Below are 24,235 nucleotides of genomic sequence, written 5' to 3'. Positions count from 1 at the left end.
CTCTTCACTCTCCACCAGCGTCTGACACATTATTCCAGTTTCATGTCAAACCAGTGAGAGGAGAACAGGCTCAGGGAACGCGAGTTTAAATCATAGACACCAATAATGTGAGTTGTTGTGAAGCAGCCACAGGAGAACACTTTGTGTATTTGAACGACTTGTGTACCAAAGGACGACAAAGTGCACAAGGACAAAAATAAACACAAGTGCAGCAATTTGATTTAATACTTTACTAATTTGGACTTGAACCATGTCGGTGAAATATTTATCAGGCTTTTGCACCAGTGCAAAAAAACACAGTTTACATAATCTTCAATCTATGAGGACACACAAGCTCAAGCTCTTTTTTCTTTTTCTTTGTTCTAAGTGTGACTTACTAAATCTCCTCTGGTCTTCTCTCCAGTGCCTCCTATACTGGCACAGACATGGTTAAGCTTAATAACCTGACATATACAAAAGATAAAGCTGTAGAAAAAAGAAGATTGAAAATGGAACAAGCAAAAGCTGCAGATGGAAATCAGCCATAGTGGCGGCGACTCCGATAGAGAGGGAAACCAGCCTGAACCGGGGTGTTACTGCGGTGCTCTGCTGCCACCCAGCAGCAGACAGCGGTACTGCGACAGATGCTTCTCAATCGTTCCCTTGTTTGAACTGTAAACACCTGATGTTTGTTGACATTGTTTTTTATACAGTTTAAATTCTGCTGATGTGCCAATGCGGATATTTTATGTTTTTCTACTTTTTCTAAAGTGAAGAATTTTCTTTAATGGGGAATTATAGTCAAAAGTAAAAACAATTAAAAAATACATTTGACATATTTGAGCGTTATCTTCTAAATTAAAATTTCGGAAGGCTCAGCGTCGAACCAGTCGAACTAGAAATGACTTCCTTTCAGTTCTGAAAAAAAAACAAATTTTCGATTATGTTTGGTCTATTTGCTGAAACCAGTCCAGATGTGTTCACCAGTCCTGACTGGACTTCTGCTTGATGAACTTCAGAGACACGTAGTAGAGGCCCATGAAGACCAGACAGACGACCAGCAGGACCAGGTAGCACAGGTACAGAGGGTACTGGTTCATGTTCATGGCCTCTACCATCTGGAAGACAAACAGAATGATGTTGGTTTCTCAGAGTAGAGAACTGGCTGAGGTGCAACACTGGGTCTCACATACACAGCCTCAATACAGTTGTAAATGAATCAGAGTTTACACTCAAATCTTTTTAAAATACTTCTCTACTCTGAATAAACCACTAATTCCAAAAAAACAATAATTTTCTAACCAGTGCCTCGACTGTCTACTACTCAGGGTTCTGTTTATTTTGTTTATGGCGTTTTAAACTCACGTGTATTCCGTCAACGTTGATCGTGATGTTCCCGAGGCCGACCGGGTACTTGTTCCCTCTGAACTGCACCTGCAGCATGCCCTCGAAACCCCATCGCATGAAGGAGATGTGAGAGAACCAGGAAGCCACTGAGGAGTCAGACACAAGCACAGGTACAAAACATCACCTCTCTTTTCTCAAGCTGATCTCTGTCCTCACACAGTCTCACGTCTCCCGAGGACGATTAATCCGTCTCCTCACCGAGCCACATGTTCTCGAGGCTGATGACAAACCCGCCGGTCAAGTAGAAGACGGTGAACAAGGCGTTGCCCATGAAGGCCGAGGTCTGCAGGGTGGGCAGCGAGGCGGCCACGAACAGAGCCATGGCTCGGCTGCAGTAAACCATCAGCCACACCAGCAGGAAGCTGAGCAGGAACCGGTCCGGAGCCCCGTTCAGCCCCGCCAGCCAGTAGATGGGAACCCCGTAGACCAGTGTGAACACACAGTGCTCTGGTAACTCCCCCAGGATCTGAATTCAAATACAGAGAAGGGTTGGTCGTGGCCGGTGGACTTGAGGACTCAGAGTTCTGAGGACTATTGTATTCTCGGTCACATACAGACTTTTTATTGAGACCCAATATGTCTCCATGAGCAGCACTTGGTGACGATTGAAGGTAGAAACTTTGGACAGAGCTGAGTTTGGCCAGTATTTGTACTGGTTGTGAGGACCAGTATGGCCATTAGACTTTACAGGACAGACATGTGCTCAAAAGGCTGTTTCATGGTTAAGACTTGGTTTCAGGATTCAGGTATTCAGGTCAGAATTAGATTTAGGTTTAAGGTAAAAGTACATTGTGTAAGTTTATAAGTAAGTAAGTATGTTTTTGTTTTTTTACACTGACACATATTTCCTAGTAGCATATCACACTGATGTTCATTACTGTAGCGTGACTCCCGTGTGGAGCAAGACTGCCCCCTACTGGAGCAGCAGCTGTGTCACTGTGGTTTACCTTGGCGAAGAAGTAGGATGTGACCGAGTACATTCCGTCCTCCAGCTCGTGGTACAGCATGGCTCTCTCTGTGTGACCTGCAGGCAACAGCACAGTCTGATGAGGCTCAGGTCACAGCTCCTTCTGTACGTTCAATACTTTACCTACAAGTCTCTTATGAGCTCCAAATATTAATGTTTTGCACAGAAGGACAAATGGAAAACTGAGATTTATTTACATTTAATTGGTTAAGATCTTTATATGGATGTAATTACAATGTAAACTTGGATGATGGAGAATTCATATTGTCACTAGTCCCATTACAGCCCAGTTAACCAACTCACCAGTGTAATCTGTGAAGTTCTGATGAATCTACCAGTAACTGTGAGCTTACAGCAGCCTCATAACTAATCAATAACCCAGATGAAAACCGACAAAGGGCAAAACAAAGACGGTCTGTCTCCCTCACGGCTCTAATTACTCACATTTAGCTATGACGTCCAGCACCACAGCAAACGGGGTGAGCGCTCCGATCATGTAGAGGAGGCCCACAGTGTCCTGGATGGACAGACGCTCGGCTCCTGCCCCGTAGTACAGACAACCGACCAGCAGGGACATGAGCAGGGCCTCGAAGCCGTGGACCAGTAAGGTGACCAGGTCCCTGAAGTCGTTGTACATGTGACGCCTGGGGGGGGGGGGGAGGAGTGTTTTAGATCAGCTTTACAATGTTATCCTTTCTCGATAATGCAACTTTGTGTGTGTGTGTGTGTGTGTGTGTGTGTGTGTGTGTTGTTACCTGATGAGGATGGTAAACTGGTGAAGTCGGCCCGGCAGTCTGTTTCTCTGCTTGGAGATTGTGATGACTTCCTCTCCCTCGGCCGTCTGAGGGCTGCAGGAGACGCAGGAGAGAAAGTAATGGATGCGTTAGGGCCTTGAGATAATGTCTGTTGTGATTTGTGTAGACAAATTAAATTGAATTGAACTGAATTGAATTTATTTCTGTCTATGAAATGTGAGAAAATTGTGAAAAGTACATTATAATTTCCCCGAGCTATATTCTGTAAATCACTGAAATAATGAGGCAATAAATAAAATAGTAGCTTATTCATTTTCAGGTCCTGTATTTTTTCAAATTGTCTTGAAGCAAATAGGAGGAGGAAGGAGGCAGAACTTAGATACAGACAAACAAACACACACACACTCTCACACATACACACACACACACACACACACACACACACACACATACACACACACACACTCACACACACAGACACACACACAGGTACCTTTCAGTGTGTGTTGCTGCTGCGTTGGTCCCAGCAGGTTTCCACATGTGGTCGTGTGTGTCTCGGACCTTTCCCATGAAGAGCTCAGACAGAAGTCGGGCTCGCTCCAGACACTCGGCCTCCCGCTCTGCACTGCGCCGATCGATACTGATCAGATCCACTGGACACGGCGAAATGAGACTCGATCAAAGAACGTGGTTTACGAGGACATGTGGGTCAAATTGATTGATTGATTGTTTGTTTTAAGAGTTACAAATCAGCTTTTTGAGACGTCCTCTGACTTGTAAATGAGCGTGAAAGTAATAACAACTCTAAAACTTTGTGAGTTCTTCAAATACAATCATCTTGACAGCTTCCCACACACACACTGACCATAGAAGTCGGAGGGGTTGCAGAACCGCGGGCAGGGGTATCCCAGCGCGGTGAAGTAAGGCACCATGTCCCGAGCAGCGCCGCAGTAAGCTGCCGAGCCCGACGACAGCAGGACCACGAGGTCGAACAGCTGGAAGATGTCCGATCGCGGCTGGTGGACGGACAGCAGCACCAGGCGGTTGCCCCGGGCCAGGCGGGACAGCGTGATCACCAGGTTGTGAGCCGTGAAGCTGTCCAGGCCGGACGTGGGCTCGTCCAGGATCAAAATACCTGGAACGCAAATGACAAAATGCATAAAGTGACTCAACTCTCTGACAGCAGGTTCCCTCCTGTCCTACTCCCGCTGATCAGTGGGGATTCAAATGATCCAAACAGGTACAATAGAGGGGAAAGAGTTTAGTCAGTGATGGAAATCAGCAGATGTCTCACTGAACTTTGTAGAGTTCAGTGAATTTAAAACTATTCTACACTAGGATTGTTCAGAAAGGGTCAAATCATCACAGTATCAAGTATCACACACAGGAAGAGGATGAGCTACTGTTATTGCTGAACTTAACTGATACCATAAAATTCCTTTTTATATAAGAAACAAATGTTTGTAACTGAGTTGAGAAAAGGTGAACAGCTCCCCCTTGACCTGCCTGATAACTATGATGGTTTTAGTGATTGAGCAATTGGCCCAGTTCCAGTATAGACAGATGGAGGGATTGAACCTGAACATGAAGAGATAGCAGATTCCTCTCACCTGGGTTCCAGAGAAGCTGGACAGCGATGCTGACTCTCCTCCTCTCTCCCCCGGACACCCCCCTCACGTAGTCGTTTCCCACCCGGGTGTGAGCACACTGTCGCAGCCGCAGCTCGGCGATGACATCATCCACCTGTGGCAGGAAACAGGGTTTTGATTTTACAACATCGTGAGGAAAAAGAAATAGACACATACATCACACCAGGTCCAAACAAAGCGTATATGCATGGTTTATATTAGTCTTTGGAGAATTGATCTCACCATCAAGCTGTGTACATTCTCATCCTGTCTGTAACTAGTGTCTGTGTTGGGTTGAGTGTTACCCGCTGGTCTCTCTGGGCCTGGGTGTAGTGGGTGGGGAGCCTCAGCTTGGCCACGAAGGCGAGGGTCTCTCGGACGGTGAGGTGAGGGAGGAGCCGGTCGTCTTGGCGGACGTGAGCGATGCTCTTCTTCACCAGCTGCGGCGTGTTGGGCTTCCCGTTGATCAGGATCTGGCCGGACGTCGTGGTGCTGCCCTCGTCCCGACACGTGATGATGTCCAGCAGAGACGTCTTACCACAACCTGAGAGGAGAGAGAGACTCACATGAAGCAGTTCTCACTACAAACAGAACTGGAGGCACTATGGAAATATTATAACCCTTGTTTTCTCAGTTAATGAACGTCAGCTCATGAAAGACCTCCACTCTCTTTTGGTTTCTCTCTCATCTGTTGTATTTATAATTGTATTTGACATTTTTTAACTATATTTTAAGTAATATTAATTATTTTAGGTAGTTATACTTTACTGGTATTTTACATTGGGTGCTACTGTATCCATTGAGAAACATTTACTCCACTAGGTGCATTTTGCGTTTTTTATGAATTTTAATTTACTTGTAACTGTTTTTTATCATTTTAATTTCTGTCTATATGTTGTGAGTGTAATATTGTGAGTGTACATATGTTATTTGTTGCTGCCTCTTGGCCAGGACTCCCTCGGAAAAGAGGTTTTTAATCTCAATGGGACTTTCCTGATTAAATAAAGGTCAAATAAAATAAAATTTGGTGTTTTCCTAGTTTCTTATAAATAACATATGATAAGATTGGAAATTACGGTAAGTTGGTTATTTATGCAGCAGAGCAGAATTTATCTTTTGTTTCTATTCTAAGAATCAGCCCACGGCTCCGCAGATTTATTTACAGATGAATTATAGAATTGAAAATGTAATATTGGTTCTTTTACTTAAGTTTCAAAACTGAGTGACAATCTTTGACCACATGACTTCACGCTGACATGAGGATGTTGGCCAATAATATAATCCAAGGAGGCCATTACATGTGTTGGCTTGATTAGAAACAGCAGTTTTTTAAAGCTGTGTGTGTTGTGTTGTTTTGTGTTGTGTTGTGTTGTGTTGTGCGTGGTTCACCTGAGCTGCCGATGATGGCCAGCATCTGACCGCTGCGGACTCGCAGGCTGAGTTTGTTGATGGCCGTCTGCTTGTTTCCTTTCATCTCCCACGGCAGCTTGAACTCTGACAGCCTCTCGTACCAGGGGATCTGAGCCGCAGTGTCCACCTGCGAACACAATGAACACACACAGTCTACACGTGGGTATGATGCAGCACAGACATGCACATGTAAAGATGTCAAAACAGTTAGAAGCCAGAGGAATCTGCAGACGAGGGCGGAGCCGGGAGCCGTCAGTTACCTCACAGTGCAGGTCGTTGACCTCCAGCTCGTTGCACCCCCCACTGTAGGTGAAGTACAGACTGCTGTCTTCCTCAGAGGAGAACAACTCGGTGTCCGGATGCTGCTGACGAGGAGAAAACAGCTCAATGACTTTCACACAGTCAGGACTCACTGATTTGGATTTTTAACTGTATCTGTATCAGTGCTTTAGTGAGTCTGTGCAACCAGACACTAGAAAACCACAGATTTGTGTTAGTGGCACAACAATCAACCTTTGCAGTGATGCAGTATCAGACCATCTTGAATTTGAACTTTATCAGAAAAGTTTATTTGACAATGACTCATTTATTTAATGATCCACGTGTGCGTCCTCGAGCATGTGAGCTTGTGTGTTTGCACAATATGTAATGTTATGTTATCTCTCCAATTTAGATAAATAGTAGATAAAAAGTATAAATGTTTCGTTCAAAGTGAGAACATATTCACACAAATCTGCCGCACATACTTTCTATATACTGGATGATTTCAGACATTCAATTTATTCCACCAGATATTTTAACCAGCTGTCATAAGATGTAACATAGAGAGGAGAGTAGAACCTATGAAAACCATATTTATCAGATCTAAGTCGGTTTCATTAGTAACCACTGGTCACAGAAAATTATGATTAACAAAAATAGCTGATGAAAAAATACTAAACAAGGATTTGCAATGCAGGGAAAACAGAAATATAAAAATGACATAAAGTGTCATATTCCACCTGCAGAATAAAACAATTTGGAACAAGGTTTTTAGGAGTTAAGTTTTTAATATGCATCAATTTTAAATTAAGTCAAATTAACTTACTTAAGTACCGAAATAAATTATTCATAATGAAAAGTGTTCAAACTCATTCCCATTGAAATGCATGAAATAGTTTCTAGATAAAACGTAAATTGTTTGAGTATTTATCATTTTGAAAGGAAATAGTTTAGTCGAATATAACAGCTTAAACAAACTCTTCCTCTAAACTAAGTTCAGTTATATGACTTAAACCATCTTACGACTTTCAAAAAATCATCCAAATCCAACTGGAATCTTTGACGATCAAACCTTCATTATAATAATGTTAATAATAATCATAATAATAATCATAATAATGATTAGATTGGGCCACACGAGGTTTCAGTTGATGAATTCAGTGGTTCTGCAGCAGAGAGAAAAACATGTTTTTATCCTGATGTGTGTTTAAACCCAGGTAATGAACTGACCTGTGAGGAGTCTTTTCTGTGGTCGAGGCCCATGTCTATGTCCGTGTCCATAATGATGCAAGTTGCTGGTCTGTCGGGTCAAGAGGTCAACGTCGACCCTTTTCCCTCTTCTGCCAGAACCCTCTCTCTTCCCCTTTGAGGTCTTTTCCTTCCTCCCTTCCTTTCACTGTGTCTTCTCCCTGTTTGGTAGTTTGACTCCAGTCCAGCTGAAGGTCTCCTTGTGTCTCAGCTCAAAAGCCTTTTCACTTAAAGTGTCCGAACCCGTGCCATGTCAGTGGCCCGTCGGATCGGACCCGTCAGTCGGAGCTCCCCTGGTCGCTGTGCACGATTCGAGGACCGAGGAGAGACTGACATCCAGTCAGTAAACTCTGCTTGTGTTTTTTCTCTTCTTTATACAACGGCAGATCAAAGTTCCCTGAGATAACACAACGTTCACTGTGTGTTTATGGTTCCAGCAGAGACTCCACGGCTCTCGCACTTCTGCTCCGTACAGGGAATGAAGGCAGGGATAGAAAAGGCTCCGACTGTAACTCCAGTTTAGAGCTCTGCACGCTGTTTACTAGTGGATATGAAACCACTGATCTGAGACGGACTTGATAGAACTGTCGTGTGGATGTGGTTTGCGACCGACGGGCCAGAGACATGAACAACATTGACTCGGTGCAGGCGGAGGAGCCAGAGGACAGGAGCAAAGTTAAAGAATCCTTCAGTTATGTGTCGGAGGAGAAGAGGAGTGTGTGGAGGGACAGTAGAGAGGAGCGGTCGGAGCCCTCCTGCAGTCTGAGCGTCAGGAACATCTCCTACACAGTCAGGTAACTGCTGCACAAACACACATGAAGAAGAGAGAGTCACACAGAATGCTCGGGTCAAGATTAGTTTAACTGTTGTGTGGTTTGTTCCTATGGCTCCTGAGAATAAATGGACACATGCAACTCTTTGCCTCGAGGCTGTAGGATAAAATAAAATAAATTACTGATTGTTTATACTGTAGATTTGAATTTATATGTGTGTGTGTGTGTGTGTGTGTGTGTGTTGTAGTGAGCGTGTGGGTCCATGGTGGGACTTACCTACCTACAGGAAGCGATGGACTCGTCAGATCCTAAACGATGTCTCCTTCCACGTAGACAGCGGGCAGATCATGGGCATACTGGGAAACTCAGGTCCACCCTCCACTCAGTCCAAAGATTAAACAAAGACATTTAATTAGTAAAAAATCTATTTGATATTAACAGTGGTTCAATTGTAAGAACATTTTCTGATGAAAGAGTGGTTAAGGTATTAGACACTGAACCCAAGAGAAGATATATGTTTGCTCATGTCCAGTCTACACAATTGAAAGAGAACCCAAACACTGTGAATACAAATCTAAAACAAATGACTGTGCGCATATATGTACTTATTTGTGTGTGTTTGTGTTGTAAAGGCTCAGGAAAGACCACGTTGTTAGACGCCATCTCGGGGAGGATCGGCCACCGAGCGACTCTGCTGGGTGAGATCTTCATTAACGGCCGGAAACTGAAGAGGGCAGAGTATCCAGACTGTTTCTCCTACGTGCTGCAGGTAAGACTCACAAACACACAAACATGTCGTGCAGAACACACACAAAACACACTGTTTGTGAGGTTTTCTCAATGCTTCAAACTGGGCTTGACAACACCAACCCTGACAGGAGCAGCTGATCCCATCAAAACACATGCACATTTCACTTTGCCCCCGAGTTCTGACCACACACTGACATCAGGTTAGACTTTACCCGACAGTGTCACGTGTGGGTGGCCTCATGCAGACCCGTTTGTATGTGTTTAAGTTGCCTGTGGTTCGACTAACCACCATTTGAAAACAACATTTTGCACAAACTCCTGAAACGCTCCCCCCACCCCCCCGGCCTCTGTGTGAAATTAACTTAAAACCCTTGATAGCCTCCTCATACACTTAATCTCTCAATGAGAGGTGCTCAAGTGTATCCACGGCCCGAATTAAAAACACTGGTGTAAAACTGTCCTCGCTTCCTTTCAAATCATCTCTCTCCTCTCGCTGATAACCCCCCCCCCCCCCCCCCCCCCCCCATGCTGCCTCTCCGGCTCTCTAAGCCTCGTCATTAACTCCCCCTGCTAAGCTGAAGATGAGGAGGTGATATGAGCTGCTGATATTAAAGTCATTCAGAAGAGAGACTAAGGAGAAGTGGGACTGGGAGGTGCCACGTGTTAATTGAGGCAGCCGGGCGGTTCAGAGGGTTCAAGCAATGTGTGTGTGTGTGTGTGTGTGTGTGTGTTTGTGTGTGTGTGTTGCACATGTCACGTGCAAAGGTATAGTTGGTCTTATGCATATGTGAACAGACAATGGATGTGTGAAGACGCTGCTGAGATTTGAGGATATTGATTCTAAGGCTGTGGAATCAGAATTAGAAAAGTGAAGCACAACACATATTTCATGCCAGTCACACCAGTAGGTTTCAAGATATACTGTAGTTTGATTACTGGTGAACACACTGGTGAGAGGAGAGGTCTCCTCTCTGTAAAAATGGAGGAAGGTTTAACCAAATAGCTACAAATTAAATCCTTCAATCTTATCTTCTATTAGGATGAAAGAACCATGTGACATATTGTTCCGCCTCATCCTCACCATCTTGTCCTGTCCCCTTCTGTCTTTGTCTCCATCAGAGTGATAATTTGTTGAGTTATCTGACAGTGGAGGAGACGCTGACGTACACGGCCCAGCTCGCTCTGCGGAAGCACTCGGCCGGGGCGATCAAGAAAAAGGTGAGTTTTGAGAGATCGTCTTCTTTCTGCTTTGTGAGTTTTCTTCTTCTAGACTTGTCGTTTCGCTCGGGCCGAGGCGAGGACACAAAGGAGAAGAAAGGCCTGGGTGTGGAGAACCAGAATTTGTATTGTTATATCACTGAAAAGAGAAGATGTGAATCAGCTGGAAATATTTGAAGAAGGTACCAGATCTACCTATCTCATCTCTGACCCTTTGACCTCTTGCTTCTGTGCAGGTTTCCGCCGCGATGGCCGAGCTGAGTCTGAGTCACGTGGCCAATAGTGTTATAGGAGGTCGTATTTTCCCAGGGATCTCTGGGGGGGAGAGGAGGAGGGTCTCCATCGCCAGCCAGCTACTTCAGGACCCAAGTGAGTATACCTCTGTGGCTGGGATAGGCCTCAGGAGAAATACAGGAACTTAAACGAGGAGATATTGAAACGATACACCGATGCATTAGAGCTGAGTTGAGCTTTCAAACATATGGGGACGATGATTATTCAAAAAGAGCCTCGAGCACACGATATCAGAGAGATAATGTTAAAGACAGTAGGTGAATATATCTCATACACCGACTCTTGGAAGAGTCAGGATGAGAAAGTTCAACTCCGGAGTTTTGGAAGTCCACGCGTGTGAAAAACAAAGGGATCCAAGAAAGAGAGGAATAGGAAAAGGACACAGAAGGGGATGAAGGGAGAGATGGAGAACAGTAATGAAAGGCTGGGTTATCACACCAGAAAGGGAATGAGCAGAGACTCACCTCTTTGTGTGTGTGCGCTTATCCCAGGTGTAGTTTATCAGGGCTACAATCCTCGAGGGAGGATGAAGGGTCTCAGTCCTCATTCAGGATTAGAATAGCCATGGACACACACACACACACACACACACACACACACACACACACACAGTCGCACACAGAGTAATGAGGAGTTCCCATTCGCTGCCTCTCCAATCAACCAGGAAATGAATTAATCTCACAATTAAAGCATCTGCTAATTCCACTCTGCTTCCATAAAGCAAAGAGGCAATCTTTTAATTGTCCTAATTAGAGTAATTAACTAGAAAGGGAAAAAAAAGAACTCACTTATCTTCATAAGTTGAGTCGGCCCCGCTGAGAGTCCATCATGTGCCACTTAATAAAAAGTACATTTAAAAAGTTCCAGACTTAAAAGAAGGAAAAAGTTATTGCCTTGTCTTTCTCTTGTTCACGATGTGTCAACGTGGTCGGGGGGGGGCTGATGGTGTCATTGGGTGTGATGTCGTTGCAGGGGTGATCCTATTGGATGAGCCGACCACTGGCCTGGACAGCATGACAGCCAATCAGATTGTGGTGCTCCTGGCCCAGCTGGCCCGGAGGAACCGCATCGTCATTGTAACCATCCACCAACCACGCTCCGAGCTCTTCAGGGTGAGTTTGAGGGATGAACCGGAGAGAGAGAGAGAGAGAGAGAGAGAGAGAGAGAGAGAGAGAGAGAGAGAGAGAGAGAGAGACCGACTAACACTCCTTTAAAATGAGTACACAATACCCACAAGTCCTCATGTACATTGAACCAGTTTTTTGAGTTTCTCATACTGGTCTAAATCTATTTCTAGGGAAATATTAATGACATGTGGGACAAAATACAACAAATCTTCAAAAGTTACAACAGATTGTCTCGAAAGCATCAGCTGTACTTCAGCAGCCATTGAACCTTGTTATGTGTGTGTCTGTTTGTGTGTGTGTGTCGGTGTGTGTGTGTGTGCATTTGTCCCCCAGGTGTTCAGCAGGATCGCTATAATGAGTCGTGGAGAGCTGGTGTTCTGCGGGCAGCCAGGAGAGATGGTGGACTTCTTCAGTCAATGTGGATACGAGTGTCCAGACTACTGCAACCCCTTTGACATCTACGGTACAGTGAAGTAGAAATACACAATATGAACGGTACATCTACACGGTATCTGAAAGAATGAAGCCTGTGGAGCACGTCCATTAAAGTGTCCAAACTGCTGTGATGTGAAACAGTGGACTTCACCTCAGTGGACACGCGCAGCAGTGAGAGGGAGGCGGCCACGTTCAGCCGCATGCACGAGATCACGTCGTCCTACCAGAGGTCGGCCATCTACCAAAGCATGCTGGGAAAAATAGAGCAGAGCCTGCAGCGGGAGGAGAAACCAGTCATCCCCTTCAAGAGCAAAGAGTCGCCCAACGGTGCAGCCAAACTGGAGGTTCTGCTCAGGTCAGTGCCAAAGTATATGAGGACATTATCAATAAACAAAATAAATGGTACGATCCCTTTAATGAAACTACAGAAATTATTTTCGATTTACATTATTGAGTTCTATCTCTGCTTTTCAAAAATCATATATAGCTAGATGTGGACCTTTGCAGGGAATCAGGTAGATCAAGTTAATAAGGCCAATTAATGTCAACAAAAGAGTATCCTCCTTTCATCTCATTAAATGTGTATTCTTGTGTTTCTGTGTGTTTATTCTCTGTGTGTGTTTTGCGTGCAGGCGGACCACAAGAAACCTCTCCCGAGACCGGATGGGCGTCCTGATGCGTCTGTCCCAGAACCTGATCTACGGCCTCTTCGTGGCGTTCTTCGTGATGCACCTGGACCTGGACGTCGCCAAGGGGGCGGTGCAGGACCGCATCGGCATCATCTACCAGAGCATCGGTGCTTCGCCCTACACTGGCATGCTGAACGCCGTGGCACTCTGTGAGTTGCTCCCATACAGATATACCTGGGGAAGAAACACTGTTTGCTCCATGACCTTGAAAAGAATCAGGCATGGTTATGTATGACGTAAATCTGGATCTAGTTCATTTAAATGTGGTTTAACAAGGGGCCTTTTGGGCCTTGGCGGAGGTTTGCTCTCCACTGAGTCCCACTCTAGTTCAATCATTTCAAAATGTCTCCTTCCATTTATTGTTGTGCTTCTTTTTTCCACTTACATTGATGACAACCTTCACCTTAATATGAGAGACAAAAAGGACCAAACATAGCCGTGTAGTGAGCTCCATCATTTCAGCAGTTGTGTAATGTTCCCATTAAAGTCCATCAAACAGCGTGTGTCTGATAACATCGCCCAGTAAATATCTACAGGAGGTGGACATGAGGACTTCAGGGACATTCTGAAGTGCGGGTGCTCTATTACCTTAGTAGAAGCGATGCACTATCTACATTGAACAGCATGTTTGAAGCGTCTTTATCTCGGCAGTGTAAGCTCACTTATCTCTCGTTCAGGAGGTGAAACACTCTGATGCCTGCAGTATTTTTTCTTCCCTTCAGCAAAAACATTGTGTGTAGTGTAGGTTGGATTCCGGGTCGGTGAAGGACTCAGAAGAGATTCCATTTACTTTGAGAGTCGCTGCTGGGTCAGATTAACAGATCAAGCTAAAGGTTGTGAGTTAATCTTGAGGAGTTTTATAGATTAGAACAACTGTCAGCAGAAATATAAGTTTTCCAACAGAAGAGCTTCCGTTTATAAATGTTTTGCACAAAAAACTGATGTGTAAACCTTTTGTTATTTGCCGTCTGGTTCCCGCTGGCTTCACCCAGTCGTTTGACATGAGGAGTTCCAAAAGGAGCATGACCTTTACTCCATTTAAAGCTCAATGAACCCAAGTGCCTTTTTACCCACAGACCTATAGAACCTATACACTACTGTATTATCTATGTGTGCTGGTTTCTGTGTCTGTCACTGTATTTATAGCTGCTGTGAGTTGTAGTAACCCTGAACCAAGTCACACACACACACTTGCATGTTAGGGGCACAAAGGGACAAAACAAACTGAACCCCAGATTCGTTTCAACCACGTCCTCTTCACTTAGAACCAAAACCACCATCGCTGGGTTCTTTAAGAGAAACCACTGCTGATGTTAACAGCTTTATGTGATTTGGGGGATTTGACAAATAATTATTCTAAAGTTCTGTGAGGTTTATCTCTGATCTTGTGATAGTGTTTACGCAGAAAAAAATCATTTTCTAATCTCAGTCTCAGTTTCCTATTGAAAATGGGGTTAAAGCAGTGTAGATAAAATATTAGTATAATTATTATTATTATATCTATAGGAGCTGTTTCATCATAAGCTTTGTACACACTATACACTATCATTTAAAAGATGATATGGACAGTTATATATTTAACCAGCGAGCGTTATTGTCTCTGTGAGAGTTGATTATCTCTTCAATGTATTTCTCAGTTAACAGCTGAGTCTCAAATCTCCGCTTTAGGGCTCTAGCTGTTACAGATACTGAGGATAAGAGATGTGATAAGAGACTGGGCTCAGCAGGAGTCACATTGGAATTTAAAAGGTAATTAAAAAGCAGTCCATAAGCACCCAAACAGCCAGAGGTAATGAGCTATCATGGTGACCTTGACTCTCATGGACGACAGCTGATAGGACACAGAGACGCTTTGACCAAGATGTCTGGATAAAAACCGAGAACACCAGACAATCTGGAACTTTGACAGGATGAGTTCACACGATAAAGACGGATCAGATTGCTTCATCAGTGATTCTGTTGTAGAGAAGGGATTTTTATTTTACAATTAGATCGTTCTGGGTTTTAAGTAGGAAATTTAAACCCTGAATGGAATAATGAAAATGTTTCAAGTCCCCCTAATACACTATTAACTCACATGTACCTTTCTCTTATTTTTAAAACCCAAACAAAAGCCAAATTTTGAATAGGATGATGATTTTTACCTCAATTTCTAACAATTGTCACTTCAGAGCTTCACTTGCTTTTATCCCTTCTCTAAATTTTCTATTACATTTTGTCTCCTCTCCGTTTGTCCTCAACAGTCCCAGCGCTGCGAGCCATCAGTGATCAGGAGAGTCAGGATGGTCTGTACAGTAAATGGCAAATGTTCCTGGCCTACATCTTCCACATCCTGCCCTTCAGCATCCTGAGTGTCGTCATCTTCACCTCCTTCCTCTACTGGTCGGTACAAAGTGTGTGTGAGTTCTGTGCATCAACCTCCCTGAGCATTAACTCGTGTTCTAACTCTCTGCCTGGATTCCTCTCAGGACGGTGGGGATGCACCCCGACACCATCCGGTTCCTGTGCTTCACTGCTGTGGTCCTCGTCCCACATATTATAGGTGAGCTGGTACAAATAGGAGCGCATAAGCATTACAGCGATTTTCAAAATATAAAAATAACAATAGCTTATCCTTTAACACTTTAATTGGTTTAATGTCATATTTCCACTGTTTCTGGCTGTGACTATGTCTCCGCTCTGCAGGCGAGCTGCTGACTGTGGTGTTACTGGGAGTGGTCCAAGACCCGAACATGGTGAACACTGGTGTGGCTCTGCTCAATATCGCAGGGATCTGTGTGGGATCCGGCTTCCTGAGGTGAGACACCAATATTTAGTTACTTTTTTGCCAAAGTCCTTGTCAGGTCCATTCTAAATGATGGCACTAAAGTGTCCAGTAGCACCAGTAGCACCAGTAACCCGCTTTCCTTTCCTCCTCCATTCAACAGAAGCACTAAGCAGATGCCGGAGGTCTTCAAGTTGCTCAGCTACGTGACCTTCCAGAAGTACAGCTGTGAGCTGCTCATAGTCACCGAGTTCGACGGACTCGACTTCACATGCAGTACGTTGTTGTTTTATAACCCCGGGTTCATCCTGTTTGTCCAACTACCATCAGAATGAAATGAGGTAGAAATCATAGTAACTTTTACTTGATTAACTTCTATCAATAGGTCAAAACACTGTGTTCCAGCACAAGTTTTACTTTCTTACGTTCATAAACACTTTTCCAATTTCTACTGTTTGACAATTTTAAATACAGACGCTATTTATTTATTACTTAAGGCCACACATTGATTGACATTCCATCAGTTAAACAACTGTTACCTGTCATCACTGCCTCAAGAGACCACACACTTCTTTTTACACTATTGAAAGATTTTTGAGCGTATTTATATTCCTAGATGTATGTACCTAATGACCAGGAAGCTGAATGTAAGAAAGAAAAGATTAAATATTGGCAGGCACCGATTTCTACTTATCAGTTTGACATTTTATCTGGTGCTCTTATTAGGATTGGTTTTCTTGAGTGGGTTCGTAGTTCAAGGACACTTGGCAGGACACACCGAGGGAGACTCATCGGCCTTGTGACGTGTTGTGTTGCAGATGTTTCCAACCCGTTGCCAGGAGCCTGTCTGGTCACACACGGAAGTCAGATCATCGATGAGGGCTATCCGGGCGCTCTGTCCAGATACACACTGGACTTTGTTCTGCTCTACTCCTTCCTCCCTGCCCTCCTGCTGCTCGGGATGATCAGCTTCAAGATCAGAGACAAGCTTGTACGTCACTAGAACAACAGACACCGACCGAAGTTTGGTTCAGACGATCCAACAATAGATTTAAAGCACAATATTTACAGTAAGATCATGTTGACTTACAAACACATCATCTGCATTTGCACTTAATCCTTTAATATTCAAGAAATATAACCTTTAACCTTTAAAGAATGTATAGTTTGTATATGTGTACTTTGTATTCTTATGAGAGAATATGGCATTAAACCACCTGAGAGGTCCCAATACCAACATGCACCTTAAAACAACAAGTCACAGATTGAAGTTTCTGACTTGAACAATCAATATTTGCACTGTTGTTAAATTATTGTTTTTAATATAAAAGTAAACAAAGTCTTTTAATACTATATATATCACCAGTCTAATTCAAAATTGTACAACAGTCTGCTTTGTATCAGAGGAATATTCACACAATGTCAAATTGTCGCTCATGTATTGCTTGTATTACTTTGTTCATATATTGTGATTATTATGTTTTTATTAATAGAAAAATAAAAGCTACAGTAATAATGTAAAATTGTTTATTTTACTAAACATATTTTATCATCACTTAACTGTACAAGTAACGTTTAAAGAAAAAGTAGATATTGTACAAGTTGTACCTACAACTGACACCCTAGAAATAAATAATGAAAACAAAATGTACATGTGTTGTATGTGTGTGACCAAGAAGCTGGTGATCCTCAGGTCTCCAGTTCCAATCCCTTCCACGACTTGGCTGCATTTCTCTTATACTGATCCAACTCCTGAAAGACAGATGCCGACAGAATGAGAGAATAATTTTAAAAAGTGCTAAAAACACTGAGATGCCTTAAAAACTCATATGATATCACACTGATACTTATATATAGTATAATAGTTAACACCTATATCTGCAGATTTAGGGTACTGTGTACATTTAGGGGAACACTTGCAGGACTCCTGATATTAAATCGATTGATTGAGGCTTTATCATGATCCATAGGTCACATGGGCTATTTTGATATTTCCGCTAGTTGGTCAAGTCCTAAAGTTACAAAAGTAAGACTGGGATTAGTTTATATAAAAGATATCTGTTCACAATCTGTCCTGACATGCATCTCTGTTTAAATCACATTACTCTTTCCACTGAGGTGGAATAAACCTTTACTCCATTGTTCTGATTGGATCCTCGGAACAATCATCTGATGCAACGTCCAATGGAAGAGCAGGATGAGCCAGAGTCACTGATAACGATGTACGATCTGTGTTTGTGACTTGAGCAGGTTACTGTCGTTCAAGTGTCAGAGTGTTCTCCAGCGCAGGCCAACAGGATCACACCTAATCTCTGACTTTATCACCTCAGAAGATATCACAGGCTGTTAATAATGCCGCTGAAGGAACACTACTCCTTACAGGCTGCTATCGGACAGAAGGTTACTATAGAACATTAGCCTCGTTTGAGACTGATGTGGAGAAGAGACAGTTTAAAACAGTGGAAAACCTTAATAACACAGTGAACAGCAGGGATACAATATCACAGTACAAACATATAAATACAGGATAACAAATATATTAATTATAGTCTCCTTGCTTTCTGGCTGAAATGTTACTCTGGCTCCCTTTTTATCAAAGCGACCCACTTAATCAGCCAGAAAATGTGGCCCCATGTTATAGATGTAACACTTCTTTATCTCTTCCTTTAGTGTTTTTTCATATCTGTATAATTGATCATTAATAATTAATACTTGAAGTAGGTCAAAGGTCAAGGTCACACCACAGATAATTAAAGTATTTCATGAATACTGATTAATCCCAACACTAATTGCAGGAGCACATTCTGTCCAGATTCACTGGGGAAGGATGGGTTTTATTATAGTGTTCAGGATTGTGCAGATTTAAAGTAATACTATGGGGGAACATGATTGGTGGAGGTGTTGTACCTGGTCTTTCTGGGCTCTCATGGCATCAATCTGAGGCACGCTGTACTGTGGGTCTTTGGCTGGATCCTTTAGTTCCCTCTGTTCACCGGTACTCTGATGAGACGGTCAGATGGACAGATTTAAATATGACTGTGCAAATAAATCAGTTTATTCATAATAAGTAACACAAAGTTTTATGGCTGATCTGTATGAGGGTGTTCATTTTAAGCTGCATTTTGAAAAACAAAGAGTGTCCTCAGTGACTGAGCTACCTCTTGGGGGAAAACTCGCTCGTAGACCTTCTTCCAGAGATCCTTTGGGTTTTTGGCGTGCAGCGAGGTTATGTCCACATCAGCAGCAGGAGGACTGCCTAAAATAACAGGAGGACGATTTAACAAACAATTAAATTCAGCCCTGGTCAAGTCAACAAATGTCCAGGCAGGTTTTTGTCCGTCAATACAGCAAAACTTGGGAGCGTGCATTACATCTAAAGGCATAACTGCTTTTTACCACTGGATGGCGCTGGTCTCACCTATTTGACTGAAGGAGTCAGACCCTTCTGGGATGACCAGAGGCTTGGTGGAGTCAGAACACACTGTTTTCCTGGTCACATTTTAGAAAGGAAGAAAAACAACAAAAATTAAAATATTAGATAACATGTTCAGATAAAAACTCAATGTAATTTGTTTGAAATGTTTACCTAGGTTGAAACTAATGTATAAACCATTTACTCCGGTTGGGCTGGTCTCTTTCAAATCTTTCATAATAATGAAATGAACAAATGCTATATAATTGTTCATAGCCCTGCTTAAGTATAAATTTAAAAAGCAAAAGGGAATTCCACCAAGTATTATTGACAGCAATAAAGTAACTTGGCAGTGGCACTTCTTAATATTAATCAATACTAGTGTGAACCCAATGCTGTGTAGTGCTCCTCACCCTCTGTCCACACCGAACGCCAGGTGGGAGAAGAAGCTCTTGGTTTTTGACATGAGGCTCTCCAACTTGATGCTGGTGAACTGATGGAAAACATATCGGCACAGGTACACAAAGAAAATTAGTAAAAAAGTGTAAACGTGGAGACAAGGCAGTCGATTGAATGGATGGATTAAATTGCAAGAGTAAACAAAAAAAGTGGATGGAACATTTTTAAACTCACAATTAGAGAGGCAGCGTAGTAGTGGGCAATGAAACGCAGCGTCTTACTGACCACTTTCCTCTTCTCAGAGTCAAACTCCTGCAAAAACAAAACATGATGTTACAACCGGCAGCAGCCTCAGTTTACACCTGTTCAACTGTGACTATTAACTACCAAACTTCACCATCTTCTGCGCCTGGTAAAGATTTGTTCATTCATATTATTGTCAACAGAATGTGACAGTGATATTGTGAAAGAATCTATTAGGTTTTACCTGAAAGAGGTCATACTTGCTGCCAATGATGAGTAGGGGAACAGGAAAGGGGCTGATCAGCTCTCTGTCCTGGGATCAGAGTCAACAGTGAAAACAGGGAAGAGAGAATAGGGAACAAGTTGACATGTTAGCCAGGACAACCTCCTGGACAGTGGGAAACATATCTGGGCAGGGATCATGTTTTTAAAAAATGGAGAGTGTAATGAGTCGGGGGCTTACAGGATAATCTTTAGGCAAGACACGTGTTGCTGGGTGGACAGACGACTGGTGTTTGGACCCAGCTTTGGTCTTCTCTGCTTGTTGTGCCTGCGAATAGGCTTTCTCCAGCTGAGCCTGGGCGGCCTGCAGCAGCTTCTCCATGGTTCCCCACAGGGAGTTGGGTTTGGACAGGTCCAGAACGAGGATGACAGAGAAAGAGCTGGATATAAAAAAAAAGATGTTGTTATTATTTATTTTAATGGCAGGACCTTGTCGTTCAAAAAACATGCTATAAAAAACATACATCATATCTAGAATATAAACAAACAGTGTGATGTCAGGAATGTTTGTGAGGGACATACCTGAAGCTGGCAGGAGTGATGGGGATCTGGACCAGGTCTGACAGAGAGGTCCCTCCTCCCAGCTCCCACAGGTGAGATATGTCTTTGGGCTGAAGGAGGAAAACCACCATGCTGTGATTTCAACTCATTACAAGTTATGATCAACTGTACACACACCATTGACTGTAAAGAAGTGGGGTATTTACTGATGGAAAACCAATTGTGACAGTGACCCACCAGCTGACAGTGAGCTTGGTGCATTGTGGTAAGTGTACTTGAGTACTGGGAGTTGCTATTAAACAGTCAGTTGTGTGTATTTATCCCCTTTTAAGAGTTCTAGTCCAAACCTTCCAGAACTGACTACACCTCCTTACTGTGCTGTGTCCTCGAGCCCGTCGGCCGAAGGTGTATTCCAGGGCCAGGGTTGGCTTGGATGGTTCGTCCCTGGTGATTTAAAAACATCAACACACATATTGGAAGTCAACAACTCAATCTATCCACAAAGCAGAGACCATAAATGGACTGTTTCATTCTGTCCCATAAAGTGACGGTAGATTCTAGATATGAGATGATGGCTGGTTATCTGCACTCCACGTGTACTCACCTGTCAAGACACCGGAGGAGAATGGACGTTTTACCCTGAAACGAAGCACAGCCGAGGTTACTACCAGTAACTTAGGTATTTCAAAACAAAAGGTCTGTGGTCCGGGGACGATGACGGAGACTTACCCCCGACTTGCTCCCCATCAGGAACACGCTCCTCTCGCTGAGCGTCTCTCCTCCGGCCTCCTCCCCGGCTCCGCTCTCCCGGAGCCGGACCTCGGCCGCCGCCTGCTCCCATAGCGTGTCCGAGCTGAGGAACACGGGAGAAAACTGAAGATTCCGTTCGAAAGACTCACAATGTCAGAGAGAAAGTTACAAATAAACATGGAGGCGACTGCGTGAAGTTGTTTTTTTACCTTATTTTTGGCATCGAATTCGTTATTTTCCTCCCAAACGTTGACGAACTAGAGAAGTGGCGTCATCAGTGGAAGCCGTCACAAGCGTAACCACAGTTACCGCGCATGTTGATTACGTAGTACATGTTTCATGCTCGACGGGCATTGTGGGAAATGTAGTCCCTTCGTTAAGATAATCACCTTTTATTGACAATACATGCATTTGGGGCCATTTGAAGTTATTAGAGTTCACTTCATACTGTGCTTAGTTGATTTATTCAAATATTTATATCACTTAAAAAGCAGTTTACACATTTGTTCTATACCCTAGTGTTGTAGACTTCTAGACACAAACTATGTAGAGACTTCATGGGACAGAAGATAGTTTTAGTCTAGGTGCTGTGAAAAGACAAATCAGTTGAATCCCTTTTGCTTATTCAATTTTTTGTTGTATACAAATCATGTGTTAATACTCGTTCTCCCTCTGTTAAGTGTTATAGCTGATGCTTTTTAATATCAGGTTCAAATGTAAGGAATTAATCTGATAATATGTGCTTATTTGATTTGATGTGAGAGGACCTGAAAGCTATTGTTGTTTTGGTCGTTGCACTGAGATTCCACCTTGTTACTTTGATTTATAATTGTTATTAGTGCGAGGTAGAAGTCAAAGCAGAGTCAGATTCAATCCTCCACTTTAATAAGAACGCAGTGATACATTTATTTTTCAGCAGCAGCTTTTCTTTCGATTTCCAGATAACAGCAAACTGCTGGAAATTAAGCAGAAGACTTCCAAACTAAATAAAAACATTTAAATAACATTTGGCAAAACACATAACATGAAACTACATAATCCAGTTTGCAGCACTGATTTCTTACAACAGAACAGCCGACACCAGCAACGAATCAGGAACAGGCTTTTCCTCATGTAGAGATGATATTCAACTTGAAATGTTCGGGTTGAATAGTTTAAATTGCAGATGGATGACGATGAGTTTTGGGTGACAAAGATTTAATATATCATGACTTTTTCCTGGGTTGGTCACAATAGGGGACATTTTCTAGGAGGAGTTCCTCTCTGGGTACGAGCACTGTGAAAGACAAGAGTGAGAGAAAAAACTCAGCAAGTGCATATCATTTAAAATGTATGATTATTGTGAAAGGTCTGAGAGATTTATGATGTATATTCTTTGCATAACACATGTTAGATTCGAGCATTAAAAGTAGCAGGGGACGAGAAGAAGGTCATCATACGTAGCGTTTTGTCTCCGACATGTTCCATCTGTAACACGGTCTGTCGAATAATAGCTTCCACATCTGAGCCCATTTTGACCATCTGTAAAAGCAGAAGAGAATTTTATGGTGAACTGGGAAAGTGGGAGGATCAGGGGACAACTGGGCCCCCCTGAACAAACATGTCAAATGTCCCCCATAAAAACACAGCAGTAGCTTCACTGTTTATCGTTTTCAGTGGCAGAATGACCATGAATCTAAAGTACTGCTGTTGGTTTAATGATGTGCTTGAGTTTTAAAATATTTTGTGACGATCTTATTTAAATCAGTTGAATAATTCTGTATGTTTGCAGGAGTCCTCACTTTTAGGAATTATAAAATATGTATTGTTGAGAACTATATGACTCGGATCAGGATTAGAGCAAATGTAATCAGGGTTTCCTTCTTTTGATAGATTTCTTTCTATTCCTTTCTAAAAAGAAATGTCTGGTATAGGTCTATCCTGACCCCTTTGGCCCCTGGGTATAAATGCTGGATTAGAAATGGACACTTTACCTTCGCAATGTTTTCTTCTGACGTTTCATCTTTGTTTTTCCGGAACTCCTCATTGATCTTTAATTTAGCAGCTAATGGAAGAAAACACAGTTATGAAGTTGATGCTGCCGGTCCTGCACTGAGTTATTCAGTTTGTTAAAAAAAAAAATCGGACACAACTCACCCGCCAGTGCTCTGTTGTCGTCTTTGAAAACAGTCTGCCTTGTTCTGTGCAGCGCTTTAAACACGCTCAGGACCTGCGTTCACACAAACAGTCACACAATGTTGAATTACTGCTGAAATCCTGATCAGCATCTTACTGTACTTTTATTTTATTTTTAATAAGAATTAAATTAAAAAAAGATAGATGAAAAAAAAGAATGCATTCTCTATTGAATTTGTTCACCTACGCTGATGAAACAAACCATTTATAATAACAATAATAATACATATTATTTACATTACGCTTTAAAACAGTGCTCAAAGACACTTTGCATATGTCATAATAGAGATCTCCAAAAAATCGAATAACTAGATATATAAAATACAATAATCACACATTAGAAACAGTTCAGAAGAAGTGGGTTTTATCATAAACACTAAATGGCTCCATCTTCTCCATGACTAAACTGACCGAGTGTTATTCACATTTTGAACAAACATGTTCTCTCTGTTCTCTCACTGCTGTTGCCACCTTCATTTGAACTCCTGTGTTTCACTGAAGCTTCACATTATCATGTTAGTGTGATTGTTTGTCGTGGTTTTCATTTGTCAGCTAACATCCTTTCAGCTGCAGATTTACAACAACAAGCAAACCGACGTGTCTGAGGTGAAACCTGCAGAAGGAACAACACGGAACATTGTTGTAAACATGTTATTTATTATAAAAACACAGCTCCTCACCTTCACACGAGTCCCCATCTTGACTTCTTCACACACACTTCCGGTTTACAGGAAGTATATTTGCGTCGACCAATCAGGGTGGACTGGT

General features: G+C 42.7%; 4 protein-coding genes across 6 annotated transcripts; 1 reads left to right on the top strand and 3 right to left on the bottom strand.

The window, feature by feature from the left end:
- Positions 1–215: 215 nt before the first annotated feature.
- abcg8 (ATP-binding cassette, sub-family G (WHITE), member 8) lies at positions 216–9,377 on the bottom strand. 3 transcript variants are annotated; one of them, XM_053436221.1, is made up of 15 exons: positions 9,299–9,377; positions 8,705–9,191; positions 7,638–8,456; positions 6,407–6,511; positions 6,126–6,273; positions 5,042–5,280; positions 4,719–4,851; positions 3,974–4,243; positions 3,602–3,761; positions 3,109–3,201; positions 2,798–2,997; positions 2,334–2,410; positions 1,585–1,852; positions 1,345–1,472; positions 216–1,097 (listed from the first exon to the last, which is right to left on the bottom strand). In XM_053436221.1, exons 3-15 carry the CDS (start codon positions 7,686–7,688, stop codon positions 960–962), a joined length of 2,010 nt encoding a protein of 669 aa, XP_053292196.1. In that variant the 5' UTR covers positions 7,689–8,456; positions 8,705–9,191; positions 9,299–9,377; the 3' UTR covers positions 216–959. The 3 variants fall into 3 exon arrangements, with proteins under 3 accessions (XP_053292196.1, XP_053292198.1, XP_053292197.1); XM_053436223.1 differs by having other exon boundaries at positions 6,407–6,508; XM_053436222.1 differs by having other exon boundaries at positions 8,709–9,191.
- On the top strand, positions 7,754–17,352 carry abcg5 (ATP-binding cassette, sub-family G (WHITE), member 5). The gene is made up of 14 exons (XM_053436224.1): positions 7,754–8,449; positions 8,676–8,797; positions 9,061–9,197; positions 10,298–10,396; positions 10,633–10,765; positions 11,663–11,802; positions 12,151–12,280; positions 12,394–12,607; positions 12,885–13,090; positions 15,185–15,323; positions 15,410–15,483; positions 15,627–15,738; positions 15,869–15,981; positions 16,524–17,352. The coding sequence occupies exons 1-14, from the start codon at positions 8,280–8,282 to the stop codon at positions 16,706–16,708; spliced, it is 1,974 nt and encodes a 657-aa protein (XP_053292199.1). The 5' UTR covers positions 7,754–8,279; the 3' UTR covers positions 16,709–17,352.
- dync2li1 (dynein, cytoplasmic 2, light intermediate chain 1) lies at positions 17,006–21,579 on the bottom strand. Its single transcript, XM_053436225.1, has 13 exons — positions 21,502–21,579; positions 21,272–21,395; positions 21,147–21,181; positions 20,917–20,986; positions 20,564–20,652; positions 20,223–20,421; positions 20,004–20,072; positions 19,751–19,828; positions 19,531–19,610; positions 19,124–19,194; positions 18,864–18,961; positions 18,613–18,705; positions 17,006–17,457 (listed from the first exon to the last, which is right to left on the bottom strand). Exons 1-13 carry the CDS (start codon positions 21,513–21,515, stop codon positions 17,395–17,397), a joined length of 1,083 nt encoding a protein of 360 aa, XP_053292200.1. The 5' UTR covers positions 21,516–21,579; the 3' UTR covers positions 17,006–17,394.
- Positions 21,580–22,155: 576 nt separating this feature from the next.
- Positions 22,156–24,231, bottom strand: lyrm7 (LYR motif containing 7). The gene is made up of 5 exons (XM_053436217.1): positions 24,148–24,231; positions 23,429–23,501; positions 23,266–23,336; positions 22,732–22,813; positions 22,156–22,568 (listed from the first exon to the last, which is right to left on the bottom strand). The coding sequence occupies exons 1-5, from the start codon at positions 24,163–24,165 to the stop codon at positions 22,498–22,500; spliced, it is 315 nt and encodes a 104-aa protein (XP_053292192.1). The 5' UTR covers positions 24,166–24,231; the 3' UTR covers positions 22,156–22,497.
- Between the last annotated feature and the right edge of the window lie 4 nt (positions 24,232–24,235).

The sequence above is a fragment of the Pleuronectes platessa genome, chromosome 12 (genome assembly GCF_947347685.1).
Source record: "Pleuronectes platessa chromosome 12, fPlePla1.1, whole genome shotgun sequence".
Lineage (NCBI taxonomy): Eukaryota > Metazoa > Chordata > Actinopteri > Pleuronectiformes > Pleuronectidae > Pleuronectes > Pleuronectes platessa.
This window is presented reverse-complemented; position numbering and strand designations above follow the sequence as displayed.